The sequence below is a fragment of the Herpailurus yagouaroundi genome, unplaced genomic scaffold (assembly GCF_014898765.1).
Source record: "Herpailurus yagouaroundi ecotype Mexico unplaced genomic scaffold, PumYag 220, whole genome shotgun sequence".
In the NCBI taxonomy this organism is placed as follows: domain Eukaryota; kingdom Metazoa; phylum Chordata; class Mammalia; order Carnivora; family Felidae; genus Herpailurus; species Herpailurus yagouaroundi.
Genome location: NW_024412451.1, coordinates 6489706 through 6510521, shown reverse-complemented (window position 1 = coordinate 6510521; position 20816 = coordinate 6489706). Strand labels below are relative to the sequence as shown.

Sequence of the window (20816 nt, the reverse complement as noted above, 5' to 3'; positions counted from 1 at the left end):
TTTTTTTAATAAATAAATAAAAAATTCAGTTAGAATCAGACTCTGCAGAACCCAGCTTGGAAACCTCTTCAGTCTCTTTCTGATCATCTATTTCGAAATCCCTTCCTTCTCTTCTCAGTCTGGGCTCTCTCAGCTCTGGCTTTCCCAGCCTCTCCCTTCCACTCTCCTGTGCTCTTAAACACTCACCCTCCTGCCTCTTCCCTGCACACCGCAGGGAGGGGGGGGGGAGGGCCCCACCCTCCCTGAGCCTTCCTCACTAGGAATGAGGATTAGAACCCAATTCCCAGGTCACATTCAGTCGTGGGTCTGGGCACTGGCTCGGAGAGAAGGGGTAAAGGAGGGGGGCCGGGTCTTTCCCCCTAGAGCCATTCTGGGCCCAACCCCCCTTTCCCCATTCAGTTGTAAAGCTCAATTAGGTGCCATTAGCTGAGAAGATTTTCTGCGGGATTAGAGAGGGTGCCCCACCCCAAGTCTTCCTGGTCCCCTTCCCTCAGCCCGGAAATTGCATGGGCTGGAACTAAGAGAGTTAAAAGCTGTGTCAGCTGCCTGTCTGGGGCAGACAGACAGAAGGAGGGGGACAGGTGGGGCAGCATGACAGGTGGCTGAGAAGCCAGGTGGACAGTGGGAGAGCTGACTGGCGGGGTGGCCAGTGGATGACAGGACAGGCAGGTGGTGGACAGACAGATAGCAGAGGCAGACAGGCTGGAACTGTGACAGCTACATGGAGGCCCCAGCAAGCAGGGGGACAAGGTGAGGAGGGGGCAGGTGGTCACCAATGAGGTGACCCCCCCTCCCCACCCGAGAGGGGCAGAGGGGGGGATGGGCAGGCATCCTGTCCTCCTGGAGCTGGGCAAAGAGGCGGGGTGGGCGAAGAGAGGGGCAGGTTGACAGGGAAAGGGCCATCTCTGAGATTCCCCCAACGTTTCCCAGGACCTGGAGGTGGCTCACCCTGGGCTCCAGCATCCTGTTGCTCGTGTGTGTTTCTGGTGAGTTCCCCAGCGGGGCGGGAAGCCCTTCCTCCCTGACAGGGGGCCCTCCGATCTCCCCCTCCAGGTCTGATCACTCAGTCTGGCACTGAGGAGGGGAGGGGACTGCCTCTATGTCTCCACTCACCTCCAGCTCTTGGGGGCCCTGCCACCTCTATCTTTTGATCTATACCTTCTCTGTGTCTTCCTGTCACTATGCCTCTGTCTTTTCTCTCTGTCTCTGTGCTTGTCTGTCTCTGTCTCACTCCTATCTTTTTTTTTTTTAAGATTGATTGATTGATTGATTTAGAGACAGAGACAGTACAAGTGGGAGAGGAGTAGACAGAGAAGGGGACAGAGAATCCCAAGCAGGCTCTGTGCACAGAGCCCGATGCAGGGCTCCAGCTCACGAAACTGTGAGATCATGACCTGAGCCGAAAACCAAGAGTCGGATGCTTCAGCGACTGAGCCACCCAGGCGCCCCTGTCTCCCTCCTATCTTTAGGCATCTCTCTGTCTTTTTCTCTTTCTCTTCCTCTCTGTGTCTCTGGGCATCGCTGGGTCTTTTTGTATTTGTCCCTGGGTCTCTGTCTCCCTGTCTCTGACTCTCTCTCATGGTCTCTCTCTCTCTCTCTCTCTCTCTTACCTGTCTGTGTCTTCATCTCTGCATCTCTTTTCCTGTCTCTGAGCCCCAATCTCTAGATCTCTGACCCCATCTCTCTGGCCCACACCCCTGTCCTCAGGGCTCAGCCAACCGGCCACAGAGAAGATTATTAAAGGCAAGGAGTGTGCCCGTCACTCACAGCCTTGGCAAGTAGGGCTGTTTGAGGGCACCAGTCTGCGTTGTGGGGGGGTCCTCACTGGCCGCAGATGGGTCCTCACAGCTGCTCACTGCAGTGGCAGGTAAGCCCCTGTCTGGGTGTGGTCTCTTCCAGGGGTGGGCAGCGGAAAGGTGATGGGGAGGAGAACCCTCAGGGTAGGAGATGGGGGTGCCAAGGAGTAAGGAAATGGTCTTGCAACAAAAGGTTCTGAGGTTAGACAAAGAGTAGGACTTCTGCAACAATGGGTCTGGGGTGGGGCTGGGTGGGGCGGGTGGTGTGGGTGGCATGAGGGGTCCTGGAACCTGCTCATCTACCCGCTCCCATTTCCTCGTGTGCCCCTTCTTTCCCACATGACATCTGTCACCACCCCAGCTATTCCCTGACCCAGTCTGGGCATCTTCTCTGGGTCTCAGCAGTCCCATCTGTGAAATGAGGAGATTGGACTTTCTAGGTCTGAAGCTCTGAGGTTTTTTCAAAAGGGAACTTCCAAACACGAAGAGGCAGATTGATTAGGGACAGAACAGAGAGAGTCCACTCATTACTCACGCGTTCCTTCCGCTGACAGTGCTAACAGCCCAGGCAGCCTCTAGGTGGTGGGAACAGAGCAGCAAGCAATGAAGGATGGATGTGCTTGCCCTGGCTAAGAGACTCAGAAAGGGACAGAGATGCAGGGACTCGGGGAGGAGAAGTAGGCAAATGCAGGAAATGGAAAGAGAGTGATAGAGACGAGAGACAGAGAGACAGAACAAGTGTGGGAGGGAGGGAGGACTGACACTGAGGTGCAAAGCAGCAGGGAAAGGCTGGAGGGTCTGGGAGCCAGGGGTCCACTGCCCCCCGCTGAGCCACCTTGACCCCCTCCCCCCCCCCCCAGCAGGTACTGGGTGCGCCTGGGGGAGCACAGTCTTAGCCGTCTGGACTGGACGGAGCAGATCCGACGCAGCGGCTTCTCCGTGACCCACCCCGGCTACCAGAGAGCCGGGCACAGCCATGACAATGACCTCCGGCTCCTGCGACTGGGCACACCCGTCCGCTTGACCCGCAGCGTCCAGCTCCTGCCCCTGCCCACCACCTGTGCAGCGGCTGGCACCAAGTGCCACATCTCAGGCTGGGGCATCACCAATCAGCCAGGGAGTAAGGGAGCCTCAGGGTCCGGGCTCAGAACGGGCAAAGTCTGGGGTGGAGGACGAGAGATCAGGAGTCATGCCAACAGAAGGATGGATCAAGGGTCAAACATGGGGATTGTGGTTTGGGGTCAGAGATCATGGTGGACCAGGGGTCTTGGGAGTCAAAGTGGTCAACGGGTTGGGTATGGAGTCAGAAGCCATAGGTCAGGGATGGGATTAGAGGCCAGAGTGATGGCAGGGATCATCAGACTGGAGCAAAAGGCACGGGTAAATAGGACCTTGGGTCATGGGTCAGAGACTCTGGTGTTAGAAGTCATTGTAGAGTTGAGGACATGGGATCCAGATGTTGCACAAGCTGGTCACAGTCTGAGGCTAGAAACTGAGATTCAATCAGGGATTGCTGGTCTGGGATTGAAAGCCCTAGAGGTTAGGGGTCATGGAGTCTGGGGTCAAATAAACTAGGATCAGAAGTCACTTTGGAGCAGTGGTTTAGAGCTGAGTTTGGACGTTTAAGAGAAGACAAGAAATGTGGGGTCTGGAGACAGAGAGGGAACATGAGGTCAAGTTGGGATCTAAGTATAATAGGATTGAAGGTCAAAGGGCACCGCATGGGGAATTTAAGGAGAAAAGTCCGGATTCACTGTTTCTGGGGTTGGAGGGACAAAAGGTGCCTTGAGTTATGGCACTCGGAGTCATAGGTTAAAGGAGAGGGGGACTTGTGTCAATGAACTGGGGCAAGGGCCACTATGAAATGAAGTCATAAATCTGAAATCAAGAAGTTTGAGGATTGTTGTGGAGAGTCGCAGGAAGAGGGCAGAGTATAGACTTATATTTGGCTTCCTTTGGTGGAAGGATGTGGCCCCCAAATGGGAAGCTTTGGGGAACAATGCAGCTTCTATCTCCCACCCCCAGAACCATTCCCGGACCTGCTCCAATGCCTCAATGTCTCCATCGTTTCCAGTGCTGCCTGCCAGGCTCTGTTCCCCGGGAAAATCACGGACAACATGGTGTGTGCCAGCGGCGCTGATGGGGCAGATGCCTGCCAGGTGAGTGAATGCAGGCTATGCACGGTCACCCCGGGACAGGAAGTAGGAGACAGAGCAGGGAGATGGGGGAGAGAGGCGTGGTCAGAAAGGAGGGGAGGCGCAGGATACAGCAGCAAGAGCTAGGTGATGGAGGATAGAGGAAAGGAGGGAACAGAGAAGGAGACATGGGAAGAGCATAAGGAGAGGGACAGGAAGAGACAAAGAAAGGTGGGGAAGGCCAAGAGCTGGCAGGGATTTAGAACTCAGGAGTGTAACTGGTTGTCTCTCCCCATACCATCCTCCAGTTGGTGCTGGTCCAGGTCAGAGAGTGAGAGAATCTAGGATGGAGGTGGGAAAGGAGCCTGGTGGACTCTGCTGCCCTCCAATTCCACTACCTTGCCCTCTTGGGTCCTTCAGGTTGGAGGATGCCACCCTCTGCTGGCTAGGGCTCCCTAGCCTTCGTCCCTGAGAGAACTTGTATAGCTCCCGCCTTCCTTTGCTGGGATTGGTCACTGGTGGTTGTGCTCTTTCCCTCATTGGTCAGGGCCCGTGCCAATTGTCCTCTATAGACCGCTTATGGTTTCCACCTCCTTCGCTGGGATTGGTCACTGAAAACACTCTCTTCACTCATTGGCCAGAGCTCTAACCATCCCCCTTGAGAGACACCCCCCCCCCATCACCGTGTTATGGAGTCCTGCCTGCCCTGGGATTGGCCCCTTAGGAACAGGGTACTCTTCCCTATTGGTCAGTCATTGCTCTTGTCCTCAGGAACGGAGTAACGCTCTTCTCTCTGATAACCAAGCGCCGACCCACTGTCTTCAAGGCCTGGGAATGGATTTGGGAGTCAGGAAAAAGAAAATGGAGACAGGATTTCTTCCTTATTTATTCAGTGCTCCTTCTCCTTCTGTATTCCAGGGTGACTCTGGAGGACCGCTGGTGTGTGGAGGAGTCCTTCAAGGTCTGGTGTCCTGGGGAACTGTGGAGCCTTGTGGGCAAAAAGGCATCCCAGGAGTCTACACCAACATTTGCAAATATGTGGACTGGATCCGGATGGTCATGAGGAACAACTAGCCTGCTCCCTCCACCTCCACCCCTCAGGTTGGCTGCTACACTGAGTGAGCCTCAGAGCACCAACACCGCCCCCCATTATCACTCTGGCTCCCATCCTTCTTGCTCTGGGGATTTTCTTCCCAGAACTCCAACTCCAGCCAGCCCTTTTAAGACCCATGGTTGGGGGAGAAAGGAATGAGTGACTACCTGGAATAAATATAACTGGAGGAGGAGATGTGTCTGTCTGTTTGATGCCCCCATGCTGGTTGACACAGGAAGGAGGTTCATCAAGTCCTCTACCCACAACTGTAGGAATAGAGACCACAGAGGGTGAGGGTTTTCCCTTAGGAGCCACACAGGAATGGAGTAGCAAAGTTTACTTATAACAATAAAAATAAGGGCCTTTTTTTTTTTTTTCCTCCACCCAGCACTTTAGGAACAGTGCCCATGAAGGACCTGAAGGGGGAAAAATTATTGGCCCAAAAATGCCAAATGAAAATTGCAAAATCAAAATTCATGACCATTTAATTAAATGTCTATAAAACCTAACATTCTTCCATGTAGCGGATTCCAAGTTGGCTTTGCTGGAGCTGTTGAGCACGTTATATTTAATTAAAAAAATTTTCTTTTAATTTTTATTTATTTTTGAGAGAGAGATGGAGTGTGAGCAGGGGAGGAGCTGAGGGGAGGGAGACACAGAATCAGAAGCAGGCTCCAGGCCCTGAGCTGTCAGCACAGAGCTCGACGTGGGGCTCGAACTCACGAACCGCGAGATCATGACCTGAACCGAAGTCGGACACTTAACCGACCGAGCCACCCAGGTGCCCCAAGCACACGTTGTATTTAATGTGGGATGTGGGTTCGTTTTACTATGTCTGTGATGATGGAAGGTGGGGTGTGGCCTTGGAAAGCAAGAGGACCCAGACTAGGTCTTAAAATAGTCCTGCCCACCCCTTGGGTTCTGTCTTCACCACCGTCCAGGAGGTGAAAAGAGAGCTTCTCCCCAGTGAATGGAAAGGGAATTTGGGGGTAGGAGAGTGCGGGGTGATGGTGACAGCATGGGAATACTTGCTGAGTGCCTGCTGTGCTCGGCTGTCCCGGAGTCCTCATCCCAATCACCCCAAGGCAGGGCTGTCCCCCCATCTCCTAGATGAAGAAACTGAGCCTCACTGGGGTGGAGTCCCTTGGCTCACGTCACTGTGGTAGGAAGAGGCAGAGCCGGGGTTTGAGGCCAGGCCTGGCTGCCTTCAGAACTCATACCCGGTCGGTCGTCTTGCCCCACTTCTGGTTAGGGGAGAGAGGAGAGAGGAGGCAAGACAGAAGCAGGAGATCTAACTGATAAGGAGCCAGCCGGGAGATAGAGGGATCGGCAGACAGGATATTGAGGTGGCTCCGAGTCGGAAGTCATTGGACCTAAGTCACACAGCGAGTAAGTGTCCCAGCTGGATTTGGAGGGGGGGGGGGGCGGGGAACAGGGTGCTGGGGGGGTAGGGGCGGAGGCAGGAGAGGGGAGCGGAGGGGAGGGTGGATGGCAGAAACAAAGCCCCAGAGGAATGCTAGGGGCTGAGGCCTTGCAGAGGGCTGACTCCCTTTCCTGGGCCTCGACTCCCACAGGCCCCAACCTGCCTCCCCCACCCTCCCGGCCTGCCCCTTTGGCTGGCAGTGGCCCCACCTCTGTGACACCCCAGTTTCCCCTCTCCTTGGAATGGAGAAGGGAGGGGGCCCTGAGGAGGCCAGGGGCCCATCTGGGCTTGGGCTGTGGGGAGGGAGGAGAAGGGACAGGAGAGAGAGAGGGACACAGAAAGACAAAGAGACAGAAAGGCACCAGCCCAGAGAGGCAAAGAGAAGAATGACAGAGATTTACAGAGAGGCAGGAAACGGCAGAGACACAGAGGGACAGATTCAGCCTGACGAAGAAGGATGCGGACAAGTCGGAGAAACAGAGAAAAGCAGAGAGAAGAGGGGCTTGGAGAGGTGACAGAGGCAGGCAGGCACGCACACGCGCGCACACACACACACACACACACACCACCCCCAGGGCAACAAGGCAGGGCTTAGGAGGCCTAGTCATCCGGGCCACCCCACGTCTGCCACCTGCCTGGTGCCTGATGCTCTGACCCAACCTGCCTCTGACCCAAACCGCCACAGCTGCCTACACCACCACTACCACCACCGGCCACCCAGAGCCCCAGCCCCAGAGCCTGTGAGTCGGGGAGGGAAGGGCACAACCGCCCCCCCCCCCCCATGCAGCCTGCCTGGCCTCCTCTACCTCCGCACCCTTTCTCCCTCTGCTCTGCCCTTCTAGGCTTGGGTGGGTGCTCTCTGCCTCTCTCTGTGTCTCTGATCCCTACTTTGATAGCTGAGTCCAGCCTCCACCCCTCCCCCTGCTGGCCAGGGCAGCTGAGGGCACTGGCCTCTCCCCTGACCGGCCCAGCCCAGCTCTATCTGCCTGTCCTTCAAAGGGGCAGGCATTCAGAAAGACAAGGCTAAAACATGGTCCCAGGCTGAGCTCCCTGCTATACGGGCCCATATCACCCTGCGGTGGATGCTAAATGACGCTGGTTCCTTTTATTCACCTGTCCCAAGCTGCTGGGGCCTGGCCAGGTCTCAGGTGTGCAAGAAGGAAAACATTCACCCCCAAAGCATCTCACAGGTACCATGGCTGACTTAAAACGGAGCCGGCCAATCGCTTGCCCCAAAGTCAAAGCCCCTCCCAGCAATTGCCATATTCTCTTTGGCTGCTAGAAGCTTTTAGCTGATATCAGTCCCCTCTAAGGCCACCTTTGATACCAAAGATTTATTTTTTTTAAGTTTATTTATTATTTATTTTGAGAGAGCGGGGCGGGGGGAGGGAGAAGGGGCAGAGAGAGAGGGAGAGAGAGAGAGAGTATCCCAAGCAGGCTCTGCACTGTCAGTGCAGAGCCCAATGTGGGACTCGAACTCATGAACCATGAGATCATGACCTGAGCCAAAGTCAGAGGCTTAACCCACTGAGCCACCCATGCGCCCCTCAAAGATTTAGTTTAAAGGTTTGGAGGCTGGGATGCTGTGAGAACTCGGGGGTTCCTCAAACCCCGTTGCTTCTCCCTGGGGGGAGCCAGAGCAGGGAAGGGGAGGAGGAGACAGCATGAACCAACCCCTCCCTAGTCTCCCCATAAAGTGATTTGGCCCCTTGTCCCTTCTTGTTCCCAGAAGAACCTGGGGCCTGCCCTTCCCCTCTCCAGGCCATGATGATTCTGCGATTAATCATTCTTGCTCTGGTAACAGGTGTGTGAGAAATGGGGGAGGGCAGGGGCCTCCTTCTCAAATCTTTAAGCTCTCTCAGCCCTCTGTGTCTGGATATTGATAGGGCTGATACTCAAAATACAGAACAATCCGTAGAAGATCTAAATGGGCATATGAGCCATAATGAGGTCCCAAATGCCCCTTGCCAGGCCAGACATAATCCCTTTAGATGCCAAAATGGGGAGAGGTCAAGGAGGGTCCCAGGGGAAGGGCCAGGGTAGCTGGGGAGATACTCAAAGAGCCCAGAACAGTAGCTACTGGCCAATCAGTATGGAAGCAGTTCAATCATTTAATATCTGGCCCATCCAGACAGTGCCTCCCAGCAGGACACAGGGCTGGGGCCCACACCGCCCACCCCCTCTCTGTTCTCTCCACCCCCACTTCTGCCTGAGCCCCTCTTTTGCCCTCACTCCCCTCCAGGGCATGTAGGGGGAGAGACCAGGATCATCAAGGGGTATGAGTGCTCTCCTCATTCCCAGCCCTGGCAGGTGGCTCTGTTCCAGAAGACACGGCTGCTCTGTGGGGCGACGCTCATCGCTCCCAAATGGCTCCTGACAGCAGCTCACTGCCGCAAGCCGTGGGTGCGGGGGCTGGGGCGGGCCGGCAGGGGGCTGGAGATGGAGAGATGGTTGGAGAGGGGCTTGGGGATGGGGAGGATGGGCATGGGGTCGGAGACGGGCACGGGCGGGGTGGCATGAGCGTTGAAGACGGACACAGAGCTGAGACAGGACGGAAGGACGGGAGGTGTTGGCAAGGGGGTGGGGGCCGAGTGGGGTTATGGTTTCGAAGGAGGCTTCGGTGGGGATGAAGTTGCGAGTGGAGCTTTGTTGCTTTCTTCTGTCAGTTGCACTCAACCCTTCCCCTTCCCCTCTGTGTCCCCCCACCTCCCCTCTCCTGCCTCTCTTCCTGACCTTCCACCTCTGACGCCATCTCTCCCACCTCAGCCGATACTTAGTTCACCTGGGGGAGCACAACCTCCAGCGGCGGGATGGCTTTGAGCAGATCCGAACGGCCACCGAGTCCTTCCCCCACCCAGACTTCAACAACAGCCTCCCCAACAAAGACCACCGCAATGACATCATGCTGGTGAAGATGACGACAGCGGCCTTCATCACCCGGGCCGTGCGACCACTCACGCTGTCGTCACGCTGTGTCGCTCCTGGCACCCGCTGCCTCATTTCTGGCTGGGGCACGACGTCCAGCCCCCAGTGTAGGGGCTCCAGAGGGCGACACAGAAGGGGGCGTGTGGGAGGACAGAGGGACAGGGGGAAACCTGCAGAGGGGAACCTGCAGAGGGGAGAGTCATAGAGTACGAGAGTGCAAGAGGGGCGTTCCTGGGGGTGTCAGTGGTGGGATAAGGAAGGGTTGGGGAGGAGGGAGACAAAAATCGGGGCCTTGGAGTCAGACAGATAGTGCACATTGCCAGATCCACAACCTGCTAGTTGTGGGGCCTCAGGCAAGTGGCTTCACCTCGCTCAACCTTGGTTTTCTTCTCTATACAATGAGGATAATTCCACCCACCTACCAGGGCTGGATCAGAGATAGTGTATTTGGAACAACTGGCATCATAAATTTACTCAGTAGTGTCACCAGTGCGGAGAGATGAGTTGGCTGCCAGCAAGGACAGGACCTGGGTGCGGGGTGGGGCAGAGCAAGGTCCTTGGGTCCAGAGCAGGCTCTGTAGCGTGGGGAAGGGGACTGGGGGCTCTCATTGTCCACACCCCTTCATGCCGTTTCCACAGTGCACCTGCCCCATACCCTGCGATGTGCCAACATCACCATCATTAAGCACGAAGAGTGTGAGGACGCCTATCCCGGCAATATCACAGACACCATGGTGTGTGCCAGTGTTCGGGAAGAGGGCAAAGACTCCTGCCAGGTCAGGGGGCAGGGCCTGGGTCTCCAGCCACATCCCCGTGCCCATCTCCCACCTCATCTGCCTCTTCAACTACATCCCAATCTCGTCCCCAGCCCTGACCCAGTCCCCCCTCCCTGCAACCCTCAATCTCTCTCCACCCCTCGTTCCTATTTCTAACCTCTGTGTGATCCCCAGCTCTGTCCCCGTTCCCACCCCCAACTCCAGCCCCAACCACCCCCCCATCCGTTTCCAACCCTCACCCATCTTTACTGCTATCCATATCTCCAACCGCATCCCCAATTCTCTTGCCAACCCCATCCTAAACCTCCACCCCAATCCCAACACCGTCGCTAACACCATGCCCAATCCTGCCCCCCCCCTATGGCCACCCTCCCCCCCTTTGTGACTGGTTTCTCTCTCTCCATACCCAGGGTGACTCTGGGGGCCCTCTGGTCTGTGACGGGTCTCTTCAAGGCATTATCTCCTGGGGCCAGGATCCATGTGCTGTCACCAGAAAGCCTGGTGTCTATACCAAGGTCTGCAAATATGTAGACTGGATCCAGAAGACTATGGAGGATAATTAGCCAGGACCAACTTATCACAGCCCAACACTCCTGATCCCTATTTGGTGATGTGGCTCATTCTGTTAATAGTCAAGCCCAAGAGAGAGGACATCTTTATATATTTTCTTTTCAGCCACCTTAACTATGAGACATGCTGTGGTTTAATAATCAACTTGGGGTTTGGAATTAGCGAGGCCTGGGTTCCAATCCTGCCTTGTACTAACTTGTGATTCTGGGAGAGAGAAGTGTTGTTTGGTTCACTGTTGTATCCCTAGCCCCAAAGGCACTCACCAAGGTTTCAATAAATACTTACTGAGTGAATGAATCTTTGGAGCGCTTACTATATGCCACACCTGGTCCAAGGGCTTTTCAACATATCAACTAACTTAATCTTCACAAAGATTAAGTGCTATTATTGAACCCATTTTGCAGATGAGGAAACTGGGGGAACAGAGAAACAAGTCACTTGCTCATATAGTCACACAGCCAGTAAGGGGAAGAGCAATGATTTCTTAACTACAGAGTGAAACTCGATTAAGGCTCAATTTTCTTATCTGTAAAACCATGAACGTAAAAGTATAATAACACACGAGGCTAAGTCAGCCTGCACATAATTAGGAGCTAAGAAAAGGAGCTATCATTGTTTTTTTTCCCAACCTCCGTGCTAGGTAGTTCCACCAGACCTGTGCTGGCCAATACGATAGCCACTAACCATATGGGGCTATTTATTTATTTACCTAAGTGTATTTATTTATTTTGAGAGGCGGAGCACGTGCACAAGCTGGGGAGGGACAGAGAGAAAGAGAGGGAGAGAGAGATTTCCAAACAGGCTCCATGCTGATCACGATCTGAGCTGAAATCAAGTCAGATGCTTAACCGACACTCACCACATATCAAATGCTTTGTAGCCACATCTCGTGGTTGTACTGAATATCGCACGTAGGGCATTTCCACTGTTGTAAGAAGTTCCATTGGACAGCCCGGAGCTGGACAACCTCTAGAGTTAACTCAGTTCCCACTGGAGAAGATGCTGCATAAATGGTCCAGAACTCAGAATCTTTTTTGACGTCTTGCTCACCTTGCAGGAGAGGTCGTGGGCATGAGATATAAGAGCCTAGAGCTGGGGCGCCGGGGTGGCTCAGTCGGTTAAGCGTCCGACTTCGGCTCAGGTCATGATCTCGCGGTCCCTGAGTTTGAGCCCGACGTCGGGCTCTGTGCTGACAGCTCAGAGCCTGGAGCCTGTTTCCGATTCTGGGTCTCCCTCTCTCTCTGACCCTCCCCCATTCATGCTCTGTCTCTCTCTATCTCAAAAATAAAGAAACGTTAAAAAAAAAAATTAAAAAAAAAAAAAAAAAGAGCCTAGAGCTGGAACTGGGGCCTCCTGGTTGTTAGGTGGATTTGCTGTGTGACCTCCTGTGAATCACTGCCTTCTCTGGGCCTCCCATTTCTCATCTGAAAGGAAAGGATAGAGCAGCTGACCCAGGTGATACTGACATTCTTCTGTGGCCTTGGCCTCCTGTGATTCATGGGCCTATGTGTCACCTGAAGACACGCAGGTGGCAGGATGTGACGTGACCACACCTGGGTGTGATGTGCAGTGTACCCCCCCCCCCCAACAGGAGGAAGGGATGCAACTCACTGGGCCACCTGCTGAGCCCCCTGTTCTGGCTGTGAGGATGAACTCAGCACACAGCATCATCGCTCAGGCTCTGAGCTCTGGCTCATTCCCCCTCTGCTTCCTTTCTGTCTCTTTGTGTCTCAGTCTGTGTGGCTCCTACCCTTTCCTTCCATCTGTCTTTTCTCTCTGCCTACCTCTCTCCTGGCCAGCATTCTGGCCTCACAATCACCTCTCTCCAACGCCCTCCTCAAGACCCTTAGGCTCCCTGGGATCCTCTCTCCCCAGCTGAGAAGACTTCTTGGAAGAGGAGTCGCGGGGAATCCCCATGGAATCCAGCTCCAAAAAGGGTGTTTGGGGCCCTGGAGAGAGCCTGTATTCCCTGGGCCCCTCCCGGAGCAGGAATCTGGGGCCCAGGTTGGGCGCCAGCCCCACCCACGGTATAATTAGGGAGAGGGAAAGGGAGGGAGTGAACCCCTGGGGGGAGGGTGGTGAAATTTCCGGGCTCTTCGGGGTTAAAAGGGAAGGCCAGGCCAGGGGTCCCTGGGCAGAGGATTCGGCGGCCCACTCGGCGGCAGGGCAGAGGCACTTCTGAGTCTCCTCCCTCCTCGTCACCAGCCCTCCTCCCTACCAGCGACTCCCAGGTGAGGTGGGATGCCCTACCCTGGTAGGGGCGGGTTGTGAGAGCATGGGTGGGGACCTTCGGGTCGCGGGCACGAGCCCTGTTTGAGCCTCAATTGCCCTATCAATCGGGCGCGCCTCTGAGCCTCGGACCCTCGCGCCACCTGTGAAGGAGGGCGAAACCCAAATGCTGTTTGGCCGGCAGTCCGGGGAAGCCGGGGTCCTGAGAGGGCTCCCCCTTCGGGCACAGGGAGGTCTGGAGGACGCCACGGGGGGCGTCATCAGGGTAATGGTGCCCATCCCTGGTATTCTGGCCCGAGTCGCCCGTCCCCCTGTCCCTGAAGTCGTCGGCCGCAGGTTTAGCGGGTCTTCGCGGGCTGGGTTGGCCCAGGACGGGCGGACGGGCGCCGTGGGGTGCAGGTCTCTGACGGGGCATCCGTTTTAATCCGCCCTCGCCCCCTAGCCTCGGTCCCGGCCATGAGATCTCCGCACCTCCACCCCTCCACCGCCTCTGGCCCCCGGGCCCGGGCAATGCTGCTGCTGCCGCTGCTCGTGACGCAACTCTGGGGTGAGGCGGGGGACAGGGCTTGGCGGGAGGTGCCAGGGACCAGGGGAGATGGCAGAGTGTGCTCTCATCACCAACCCCAGCGCAACACTGCTCCTCCGGGGACCCCAGGCCCCACCTGCTGATCCAGTGCTGGCCCGCCCCTAAGTCAGCCGGGTCCCCCCTCCCCCGAGCTCCGCTCTGGGGGATTGCGCCCCCTGCACTGCGCCTGGATCCCTACTCCTCCCTTCTCTCGGCTTCCTTCCCGGCCCCTGACTAACCCCGTGCCCTCTCTCAGTCCCTCTCGGTCCCCGCTCCTTCCAACTCCGCCCAATTATCCCCCAAGTCTTGCCTCACAGCTTTTGGCCCTCGGCCCTCTCACCGTTCTGCGGCGCTATTCCGGCCCGCCCTCCTCTATCCCCGCCCCCTGGTGGCCGGGTCGGGTTCTGTTCCTCCTCTGCTTCGAGCGCTGCAATCTGTCCCCGTCCCTCCAGACCCTCCCTGTTCGCTCTCCCCAACTCCACTCCGCTCTGTCCCCGCCTCCTTCTCCTTTCCCGCGGTCCTTCTCCGCCACTTCCATTCGGTTCCTGCAGGACCCCCAATTTCCAATCCTCTCCCGCAGCTTCCCTGGTTCTGGCTGCGGGCCCCGCAGGCCCGTCGCACGGCCCAGCTGTGGCCCCAAGCCCAGCTCCTGCCCTGTCTCCACCCCTTTTCTTTCTCCAGCCGCGGAGGCGGTGCTGCTCCCCAGAAACGACACCGACTTAGACCTTGTGGCCTCCGGCGCCCCGTGCGCACGCGGTTCGCAGCCCTGGCAGGTCTCCCTCTTCGATGGCCTCAAGTTCCACTGCGCGGGCGTCCTGGTGGACAAGAGTTGGGTGCTCACAGCCGCGCACTGCGGGAACAAGTAGGGGGAGCTCCTCAGGGCAGCCACGGAGGGGCGGTGGAGGCAGGCCCCGGGGAGGCGGCGGGAAGAGCTGGGGCACTTGAGGGTATGGACCTCTCCGAGCTCCTTGCGGGAGTCAGTTCTGGAGGGCTTCCTGCAGGAGGTGAGGCAGGGTTGGGCTGTGGCCTCCAGGGGGCGCTGTAGATCCTTCTCAGGGCTTTCGGGCTCGTCCGCTGCCCTTTGTCTAGTAGATACTCCTTGGGCTCCCCTGAAGGGTGGATAGTTGCATGCAACAGACCCAGGTCCGGGGGTCCGGTGTGGTTAGGACTTTAGAACTAAAGACATTGTTCACCTCACGACTCCCCATTGAGGAAGGACTGGAGTGGTAGGCTTACCCAGGTAGACCCCCAGTCCTCAATTCCTGCAGAACCCCAGCTCCCTTCTCCCCCACCTCCTCCTCCCTCAGACCCAGGAGTCCCAGCCCCCAGTTTCTCTCCCTCAGACCCAGGAGTCTGGGCTCCCACCATGGGGCCAGTCCCCTCCTTCCCACCGACTCAGAGTCTTGACCCCGTCCCTACAAAGGCTTTACCTTCACGTGGCTCTTCCCTCCCCAGGCCTCTGTGGGCTCGCGTTGGGGACGACCACCTGCTGCTTATCCAGGGCGAGCAGCTCCGCAGGACCACCCGGCCCATCGTCCACCCCAAGTACCAGCATGGCTTGGGCCCCATCCTGCCGCGGCGGACAGACGAGCATGACCTCATGCTGCTGAAGCTGGTCAGGCCGGCTGTGCTGGGGCCTCGGGTCCAGACCTTGCGCCTGCCCTACCGCTGTGCCCAGCCGGGAGACCAGTGCCAGGTGGCTGGCTGGGGCACCACGGCCACCCGAAGAGGCAAGAGCTGGGCACCCTGAAGCCTGTATCTTGGGGAAGAGGAACTGAGGGCCAGGACCCCTGGGTCTGAGGGGGGAGGGGGTTGGGGGGAGTGGGACCCTGGGTCTGGGGAAGGAGGGGCTGGAGGTCTGGGGTCTGGGATGGGAACCGTCTGGGTATCTGGACTCCTGAGTCCTGGAGGACTGGACGTCTGGCCACAGTATCACCTCCTATTTTCTCCTGTCAGTGAAGTACAACAAGGGCCTGAGTTGCTCCAGGGTCACTGTCCTGAGCCCTAAAGAATGCGAGGTCTTCTACCCTGGTGTGGTCACCAACAACATGATGTGTGCAGGACTGGACCAGGGTCAGGACCCCTGCCAGGTAGGAACTGGCCAGGGAGGGTCTCACTCATGGGAGCTAGGATAGGGTTATGGGAAATCGGAACGCCCCATCCTTGTCCCCAACCCTACACCCCGTGTCCCACATGATCCCATCCCTACCCCAGTGTCATCCCCGTGTCCAACATGAGCCCATCCCTACCCCAACCTCCATCCCCACCCCACGTCCGACTCTACCTCCTTGGGTCCATCTGCTGGCGCCCGGCCCTACCGACTTCTGACCCCGTCCTCAACAGCATTGCCATCCGCAAGCCTAGACCCCCACCCCATCCCTCTCTGTCGGCCCATGTCTACCTCCCCCCACCTCATCACAAGCTACAGCCCCAGCTCTACCCCATCTCCACTCCCCCCCCCCCCCCCCCATCCAATGTCCACAACCCCTAGTCCGGCCCCATCCCAACCCCAGCTCGTACTTAACCCACCTCATCTTTTTTAAAAAAATGTTTTATTTATTTTTGAGAGAGAGCATGGGGGAGGGGCGGAGGGGGGCGGGACAGAGGTTCCAAAGTGGGCTCTGCACTGACAGTGCGGACCCCAATGCAGGGCTCGAACTCATGAACCGTGAGATCACGACCCGAGCCAGTCAGACAGTCAACCAACTGAGCCACTCAGGCGCCCCACCAACCTTGTCTTTATCCAAACACAACTCCAACCCTACCCAACCCCCACATCCCCAAGAGGCAGCCTTTGAATTGGTGCATTTATTTGATCTCTCCTTCCCCCACCCCCAGAGTGACTCTGGTGGCCCTCTGGTCTGTGACGAGACCCTGCAGGGCATCCTTTCATGGGGCGTTTACCCCTGCGGCTCTGCTCAGCATCCAGCTGTCTACACTCAAATCTGCAAGTACACCTCTTGGATAGAGAAAACCCTACGCTCCAACTGACCCCCAGGCCCGGAGCCTCTACCAGCTGCCTCTTCTCCCTTCCTGGGCAGTTGCGGGGGCTGGGCTCCTCCCCTGCCCCGCTGGAACCTCCGCTGCCCATCCACACCTGCTGATGTCTCTCCTCCTCCCTTAACCACCCCACCCCACCCCCCGCCCACTGCCTGCTTTGGAGCCAAACTGCCAAAAAAGATGGAAAAAATTTTTTTTTTTTTTTTTTTTGTTTTTTTTTTAATTTGAGAGAAACAAGGAAGCTGGTGGTCACCCCATCTCTGAGAGGGGTTGTCACTCACCAAACCAGGCTTCCTCTACCACTCCCTGCTGTGTGACCTCAGGCAAGCTAAGCACCCTCTCTGGGCCTCTATTTCCTCACCTGGCAAATGAGGACAATGAAGTGCCTACCTCATATTCCCACTGTGAGGAGACTATGATATAACATGAGTGTGTAGGTTGCTATGGTAATTATCAGTAAAGCATTAACACAGTGGGTGGTGAGCCCTGGCTAAATGTTACCTGTTGTCATGACCTGCCAACAGGTCCTGGTGAGAACGTATGTCGGTCTGTGTCCTGGGGAGAAGAGTACAGGAGTAGCCCCCAATCCAAAGCTCCCCCTCACCATCCCCAGCCCTCAGGGTTGATGGGAGAATCACATTCCCCACCCTCCTCTCAAGTTCCACGAAGCACCCCTTAACCACTTCCTCCCTCCCTCCCACTGTTTGCCACATCTGGGTCCGCCTGACACCAGTCCCTCCTGTGCCAGCAGGAGCTGGGCCACCTCTGAGTCATCTGGTACCTTCTCTGCCTTCCTGGGGCCGCGGGAACCCAAGGGACCTTACCCTGGACCCATCCCAGCCTCTAAGACCAGAGGAACTCTCCCCACCTCAGTTGCTAAGTTGACATAAAGAAGCCCTCTGAGATTCAGGGGAAAGTTCTTGGTTAGATCCGTCTCCATTCCCTCACCAACCACAAGCTCTAGTCCCAGCTCCACTCTGTATCTCCGTTCTCACCCTCCGATCCAACACCCACAGCCCCCAGTCTGCCTCCATGCCCAACCCACTCCAAACGGGCTTTGAAATTTCACCCTGAAACTTTGAAGAGAAGAGTTATTTTCCTCTCTCTGAAAGTATCTCCATGTAAATATTTCTCTGCTGGAGGGTATTACACACAGAATCCAGGCAGAGGTGTCTCCACTTAGCCTGGACTCTGGAGATATTAATTACATCGGCTGAACATCTGCACAGCAGAACTTTCCCAGCCAGGTTGTTCTTGTTTGCCCTTTCAAACACCAATTTATTGAGCACCTATTATATGGCAAGCCTGATGCTGGGCACTGGGAACATAGTGGCGACGCCAACCACACGGTCCTTGCGCTCACAGAGCCCACAGAAGCCTGGCTCACAGTTTCCAGCCCTGAGCCTCTCCAGCTTCCTTCCCCCACCCCCATTAGCACACCCAGGAAACGCCAATCAGGCATATCAGCGGAGTTTGTCATGCAAGAATCAGAAGCAAAGTAGGTGGGAACTTGAAAACTTGATTCACTGAAAAAAATTTGTTTCATGTCTATTTATTTTTGAGAGACGGAGAGACAGACAGAGTGTGAGGGGGGGAGGGGCAGAGAGAGGAGGAGACACAGAATCCGAAGCAGGCTCCGCGCTCCGAGCTGTCAGCACAGAGCCCCGACGCAGGGCCTGAACTCAAGATCTGTGAGATCATGACCCGAGCTGAAGTCCGACACCCAACCGACTGAGCCTCCCAGGCGCTCCTCGATTCATTTTTAAAGGCAAATCACCCGTTCCTGTAATCATCACAGTACAAGTGTCTATTGAGCTGTGTCCTACTCCAGGTCCTGGAGATGAATCAGCCTGAGCTCTCCCTCAAGGAGCTGCTAGTCAGGTCAGGGAGACAGGCAAGACTTCCATTCGTGTCATTCAGGTTTCTGCTTACTCAGGTTTCTACTCAAAGGTCACCTCTTCCAAGAAGACTTCCAGGATTGCCCTGGCTATAGGGGTCTCCTGCCCTTACCGGGACAACAATCCATTGCTCGGTTTATTTATTTATTTATTTATTTTTGCAACACTTGCTAGAGCTGAAACGACCTCATTTATTTGTTTACTGCTTAATGGTCTGTCCCCTGCCTCCCTCAACTCAGTCCTTGGAATTGTTACTACGTCTTAATAGATGGGCCAGCTGAAAGAGGTCCAGTGACTTGCCCAAGGTCACCTACCTAATAATGGCCAGCATTGAGATTTGGACCCTGGTGGTCCACTTCCAGAGTCCATGCTCTAAAAAAAATTTTTTTTTAATGTTTATCACTCCTTTAATTAACATCTCCTGAGGCCACCCAAGAAGAGCGCAGCCCTGAAAGGGTGATGCTGGGGACATGCAGATGAGTCACATCCGGGCTTGGCCCGGCAGGGGCTGTCCACCTGATGAGGAGGAGGGATGGGGATCAAGGCAAGTAGGATGGGCGGATGGGAAGGGCAATGGAGGAGAAGAGATTTAAAAAAAAAAAAAAAAAAAAAAAAAACGGGCAATGTTCTCAGGACTTGGCCAAGATCTGGCGGTATTAAGAGAAAAGTAAAGCACTTAAGTTCCAGGTATGTTGGGCATGTGGGTCCTTGGTGGGTAGCGATACGAAGGGGATGGGGTAGTTTATGACAAGAGTGGGTTAATCCAGTTGGGACCATATTTCCTCAACCTTCTAGGAGAGGGCTTTGTTCTTGCGGGAAGGGGCCTGGATGCTCAGGGTAGGGCATGCACATGTGCGTGGCTCCTTGTGGTCTCTGCTTTGCTCAGTCTGTATCTTCCTTTCTCTCCTTCTCTCACCCCTGATCCTTCTATCTCTGTCCTTCTCTCTAATTCTTTCTCTCTCTTTCCCTGCCTTGCCCCATCCTGCCTGCCTCCTTCCTACCGAGTCTCTGTTCTTTCTCCCAGCCTCAGCCTGCTTTCTGGAAGGGCGCCCTCCTGCCCAGGACACTGGTCACAGCTCACCACAAGCTTCATTCAAGATAAATTTGCTTCCACCTCAGGACCCAGCCTTAGGAATCATCTTCCTATCCCTCTTCCTCCTCCAGATCACAGGATATCCTGTATCCAGGTCCCACATCCCCAGATCATGGGAATGAGGGTTCCCCTCTCTGGAGATCCCAGGGCCCCTCCCTCATTCCACGAAGCCCTGCGGGGGGGGGGGGGTCTCCCGCATCACCTCCACTCCCAAAGCCCCCAGTCAAGGCTCCAGGGCTTCCCCCTCCTCCTGGGACATTTCTCAACCCAGATTAATCACAGGGGCGGCCCCAGAGAGGAGGAAGGAGATGGCATGGCTTACCTTAAAGAAGCACCCGGCGCCCCAACGCATGCTCAAGACCCAGGCACCCCGAGGTCATGAGGCTGGGACTCGTCTGTGCTCTGCTTTCTCTCCTGACAGGTGAGGCTCCTGCTGCCCATCCTGCTGCCTGTGCGCAGGGCCCCCTGAGAGACCCCTCAACCCCTCCCCCGCTCTCCACCCCCCCCCCCCCACGCTTGCCCTTCCCCTTCCTGCTAGGTATCTCCCAGGTCTCCCCCAGCCCTCCCACCGTGATTGTCATTTACCCCTCTGCCTCCACCCCACCCCAGGGCACGGCGGGGCAGATACCCGAGCAATCGGGGCTGAGGAATGCCTCCCCAACTCGCAGCCCTGGCAGGCCGGGCTCTTCTTCCTCACCCGCCTCTTCTGTGGGGCTTCCCTCATCAGTGACCGCTGGCTGCTCACAGCTGCCCACTGCCGCAAGCGGTGAGTGACCCGGGCACCACCATGTGTGGGGGGGGGGGGGAGGATAAGGAAAGGGTGGGGGGGGGGTCAAGGGGCCTTCGGAGGGAGGGAGGGAGCTGTGGGCAGGAAGGATTTAGCCTTCATTTCTTTTCCCAAAAGCTCAACTGTTAGAATTGACTCTCCAAATTCTAGAGTCCCAAGTAATCTAATTATTGGAGTCTAAAATTTGAAACTCTTAGAAGCCTAGACTCTGACCCAGAAAAATCCAGAGTTTTGAGCTCCTGAAATCTCAGACCCATGAAATTCAGTGAATTGTAGAATCAGAGATTCAGAGAGTGGTAGAAACTTAGGAGTCCGGCTCTACCCCCAGAGGATATAATCACTCCAGCCACACTGGTAAGTTTACATTTTCTAGTACATGTATTACAAGAGTGAAAAAGAAATGATTGACATTAATGTTAATAATAGATTTGCTTTGAAACACTCAAAATATTATTTCAATTTGCAATCCACTTTTAAATGTTTATGAATGACTGTTTAGTCTTTTTTTTAATTTTTTTTTATTTTT

The 20816-nt window shown here is 55.8% G+C and overlaps 3 protein-coding genes across 4 annotated transcripts in view; all 3 read left to right on the top strand.

The window, feature by feature from the left end:
• Positions 1 to 417: 417 nt before the first annotated feature.
• LOC121018894 (uncharacterized) overlaps positions 418 to 20816 on the top strand; it is a 24880-nt gene continuing 4481 nt past the window's right edge. Inside the window, exons 1-16 of the mRNA XM_040457948.1 lie at positions 418 to 750; positions 931 to 986; positions 1708 to 1867; positions 2657 to 2961; positions 3822 to 3955; positions 4850 to 5004; positions 9214 to 9479; positions 10012 to 10148; positions 13177 to 13288; positions 13390 to 13494; positions 14194 to 14374; positions 14968 to 15242; positions 15469 to 15602; positions 18344 to 18393; positions 19869 to 19924; positions 20113 to 20269. Of these exons, the coding sequence (XP_040313882.1) occupies positions 722 to 750; positions 931 to 986; positions 1708 to 1867; positions 2657 to 2961; positions 3822 to 3955; positions 4850 to 5004; positions 9214 to 9479; positions 10012 to 10148; positions 13177 to 13288; positions 13390 to 13494; positions 14194 to 14374; positions 14968 to 15242; positions 15469 to 15602; positions 18344 to 18393; positions 19869 to 19924; positions 20113 to 20269 (2312 nt within the window). The 5' untranslated portion in view covers positions 418 to 721. The remainder of the gene's footprint in view (positions 751 to 930; positions 987 to 1707; positions 1868 to 2656; positions 2962 to 3821; positions 3956 to 4849; positions 5005 to 9213; positions 9480 to 10011; positions 10149 to 13176; positions 13289 to 13389; positions 13495 to 14193; positions 14375 to 14967; positions 15243 to 15468; positions 15603 to 18343; positions 18394 to 19868; positions 19925 to 20112; positions 20270 to 20816) is intronic.
• KLK11 (kallikrein related peptidase 11) lies at positions 6196 to 11015 on the top strand. Of its 2 annotated transcripts, XM_040458153.1 has the most exons (6): positions 6196 to 6413; positions 8177 to 8251; positions 8690 to 8846; positions 9214 to 9479; positions 10012 to 10148; positions 10559 to 11015. In XM_040458153.1, exons 2-6 carry the CDS (start codon positions 8212 to 8214, stop codon positions 10709 to 10711), a joined length of 753 nt encoding a protein of 250 aa, XP_040314087.1. In that variant the 5' UTR covers positions 6196 to 6413; positions 8177 to 8211; the 3' UTR covers positions 10712 to 11015. The 2 variants fall into 2 exon arrangements, with proteins under 2 accessions (XP_040314087.1, XP_040314086.1); XM_040458152.1 differs by lacking the exon at positions 10559 to 11015 and having other exon boundaries at positions 10012 to 10542.
• Positions 12822 to 17001, top strand: KLK10 (kallikrein related peptidase 10). The gene is made up of 6 exons (XM_040458134.1): positions 12822 to 12949; positions 13390 to 13494; positions 14194 to 14374; positions 14968 to 15242; positions 15469 to 15602; positions 16351 to 17001. The coding sequence occupies exons 2-6, from the start codon at positions 13404 to 13406 to the stop codon at positions 16501 to 16503; spliced, it is 834 nt and encodes a 277-aa protein (XP_040314068.1). The 5' UTR covers positions 12822 to 12949; positions 13390 to 13403; the 3' UTR covers positions 16504 to 17001.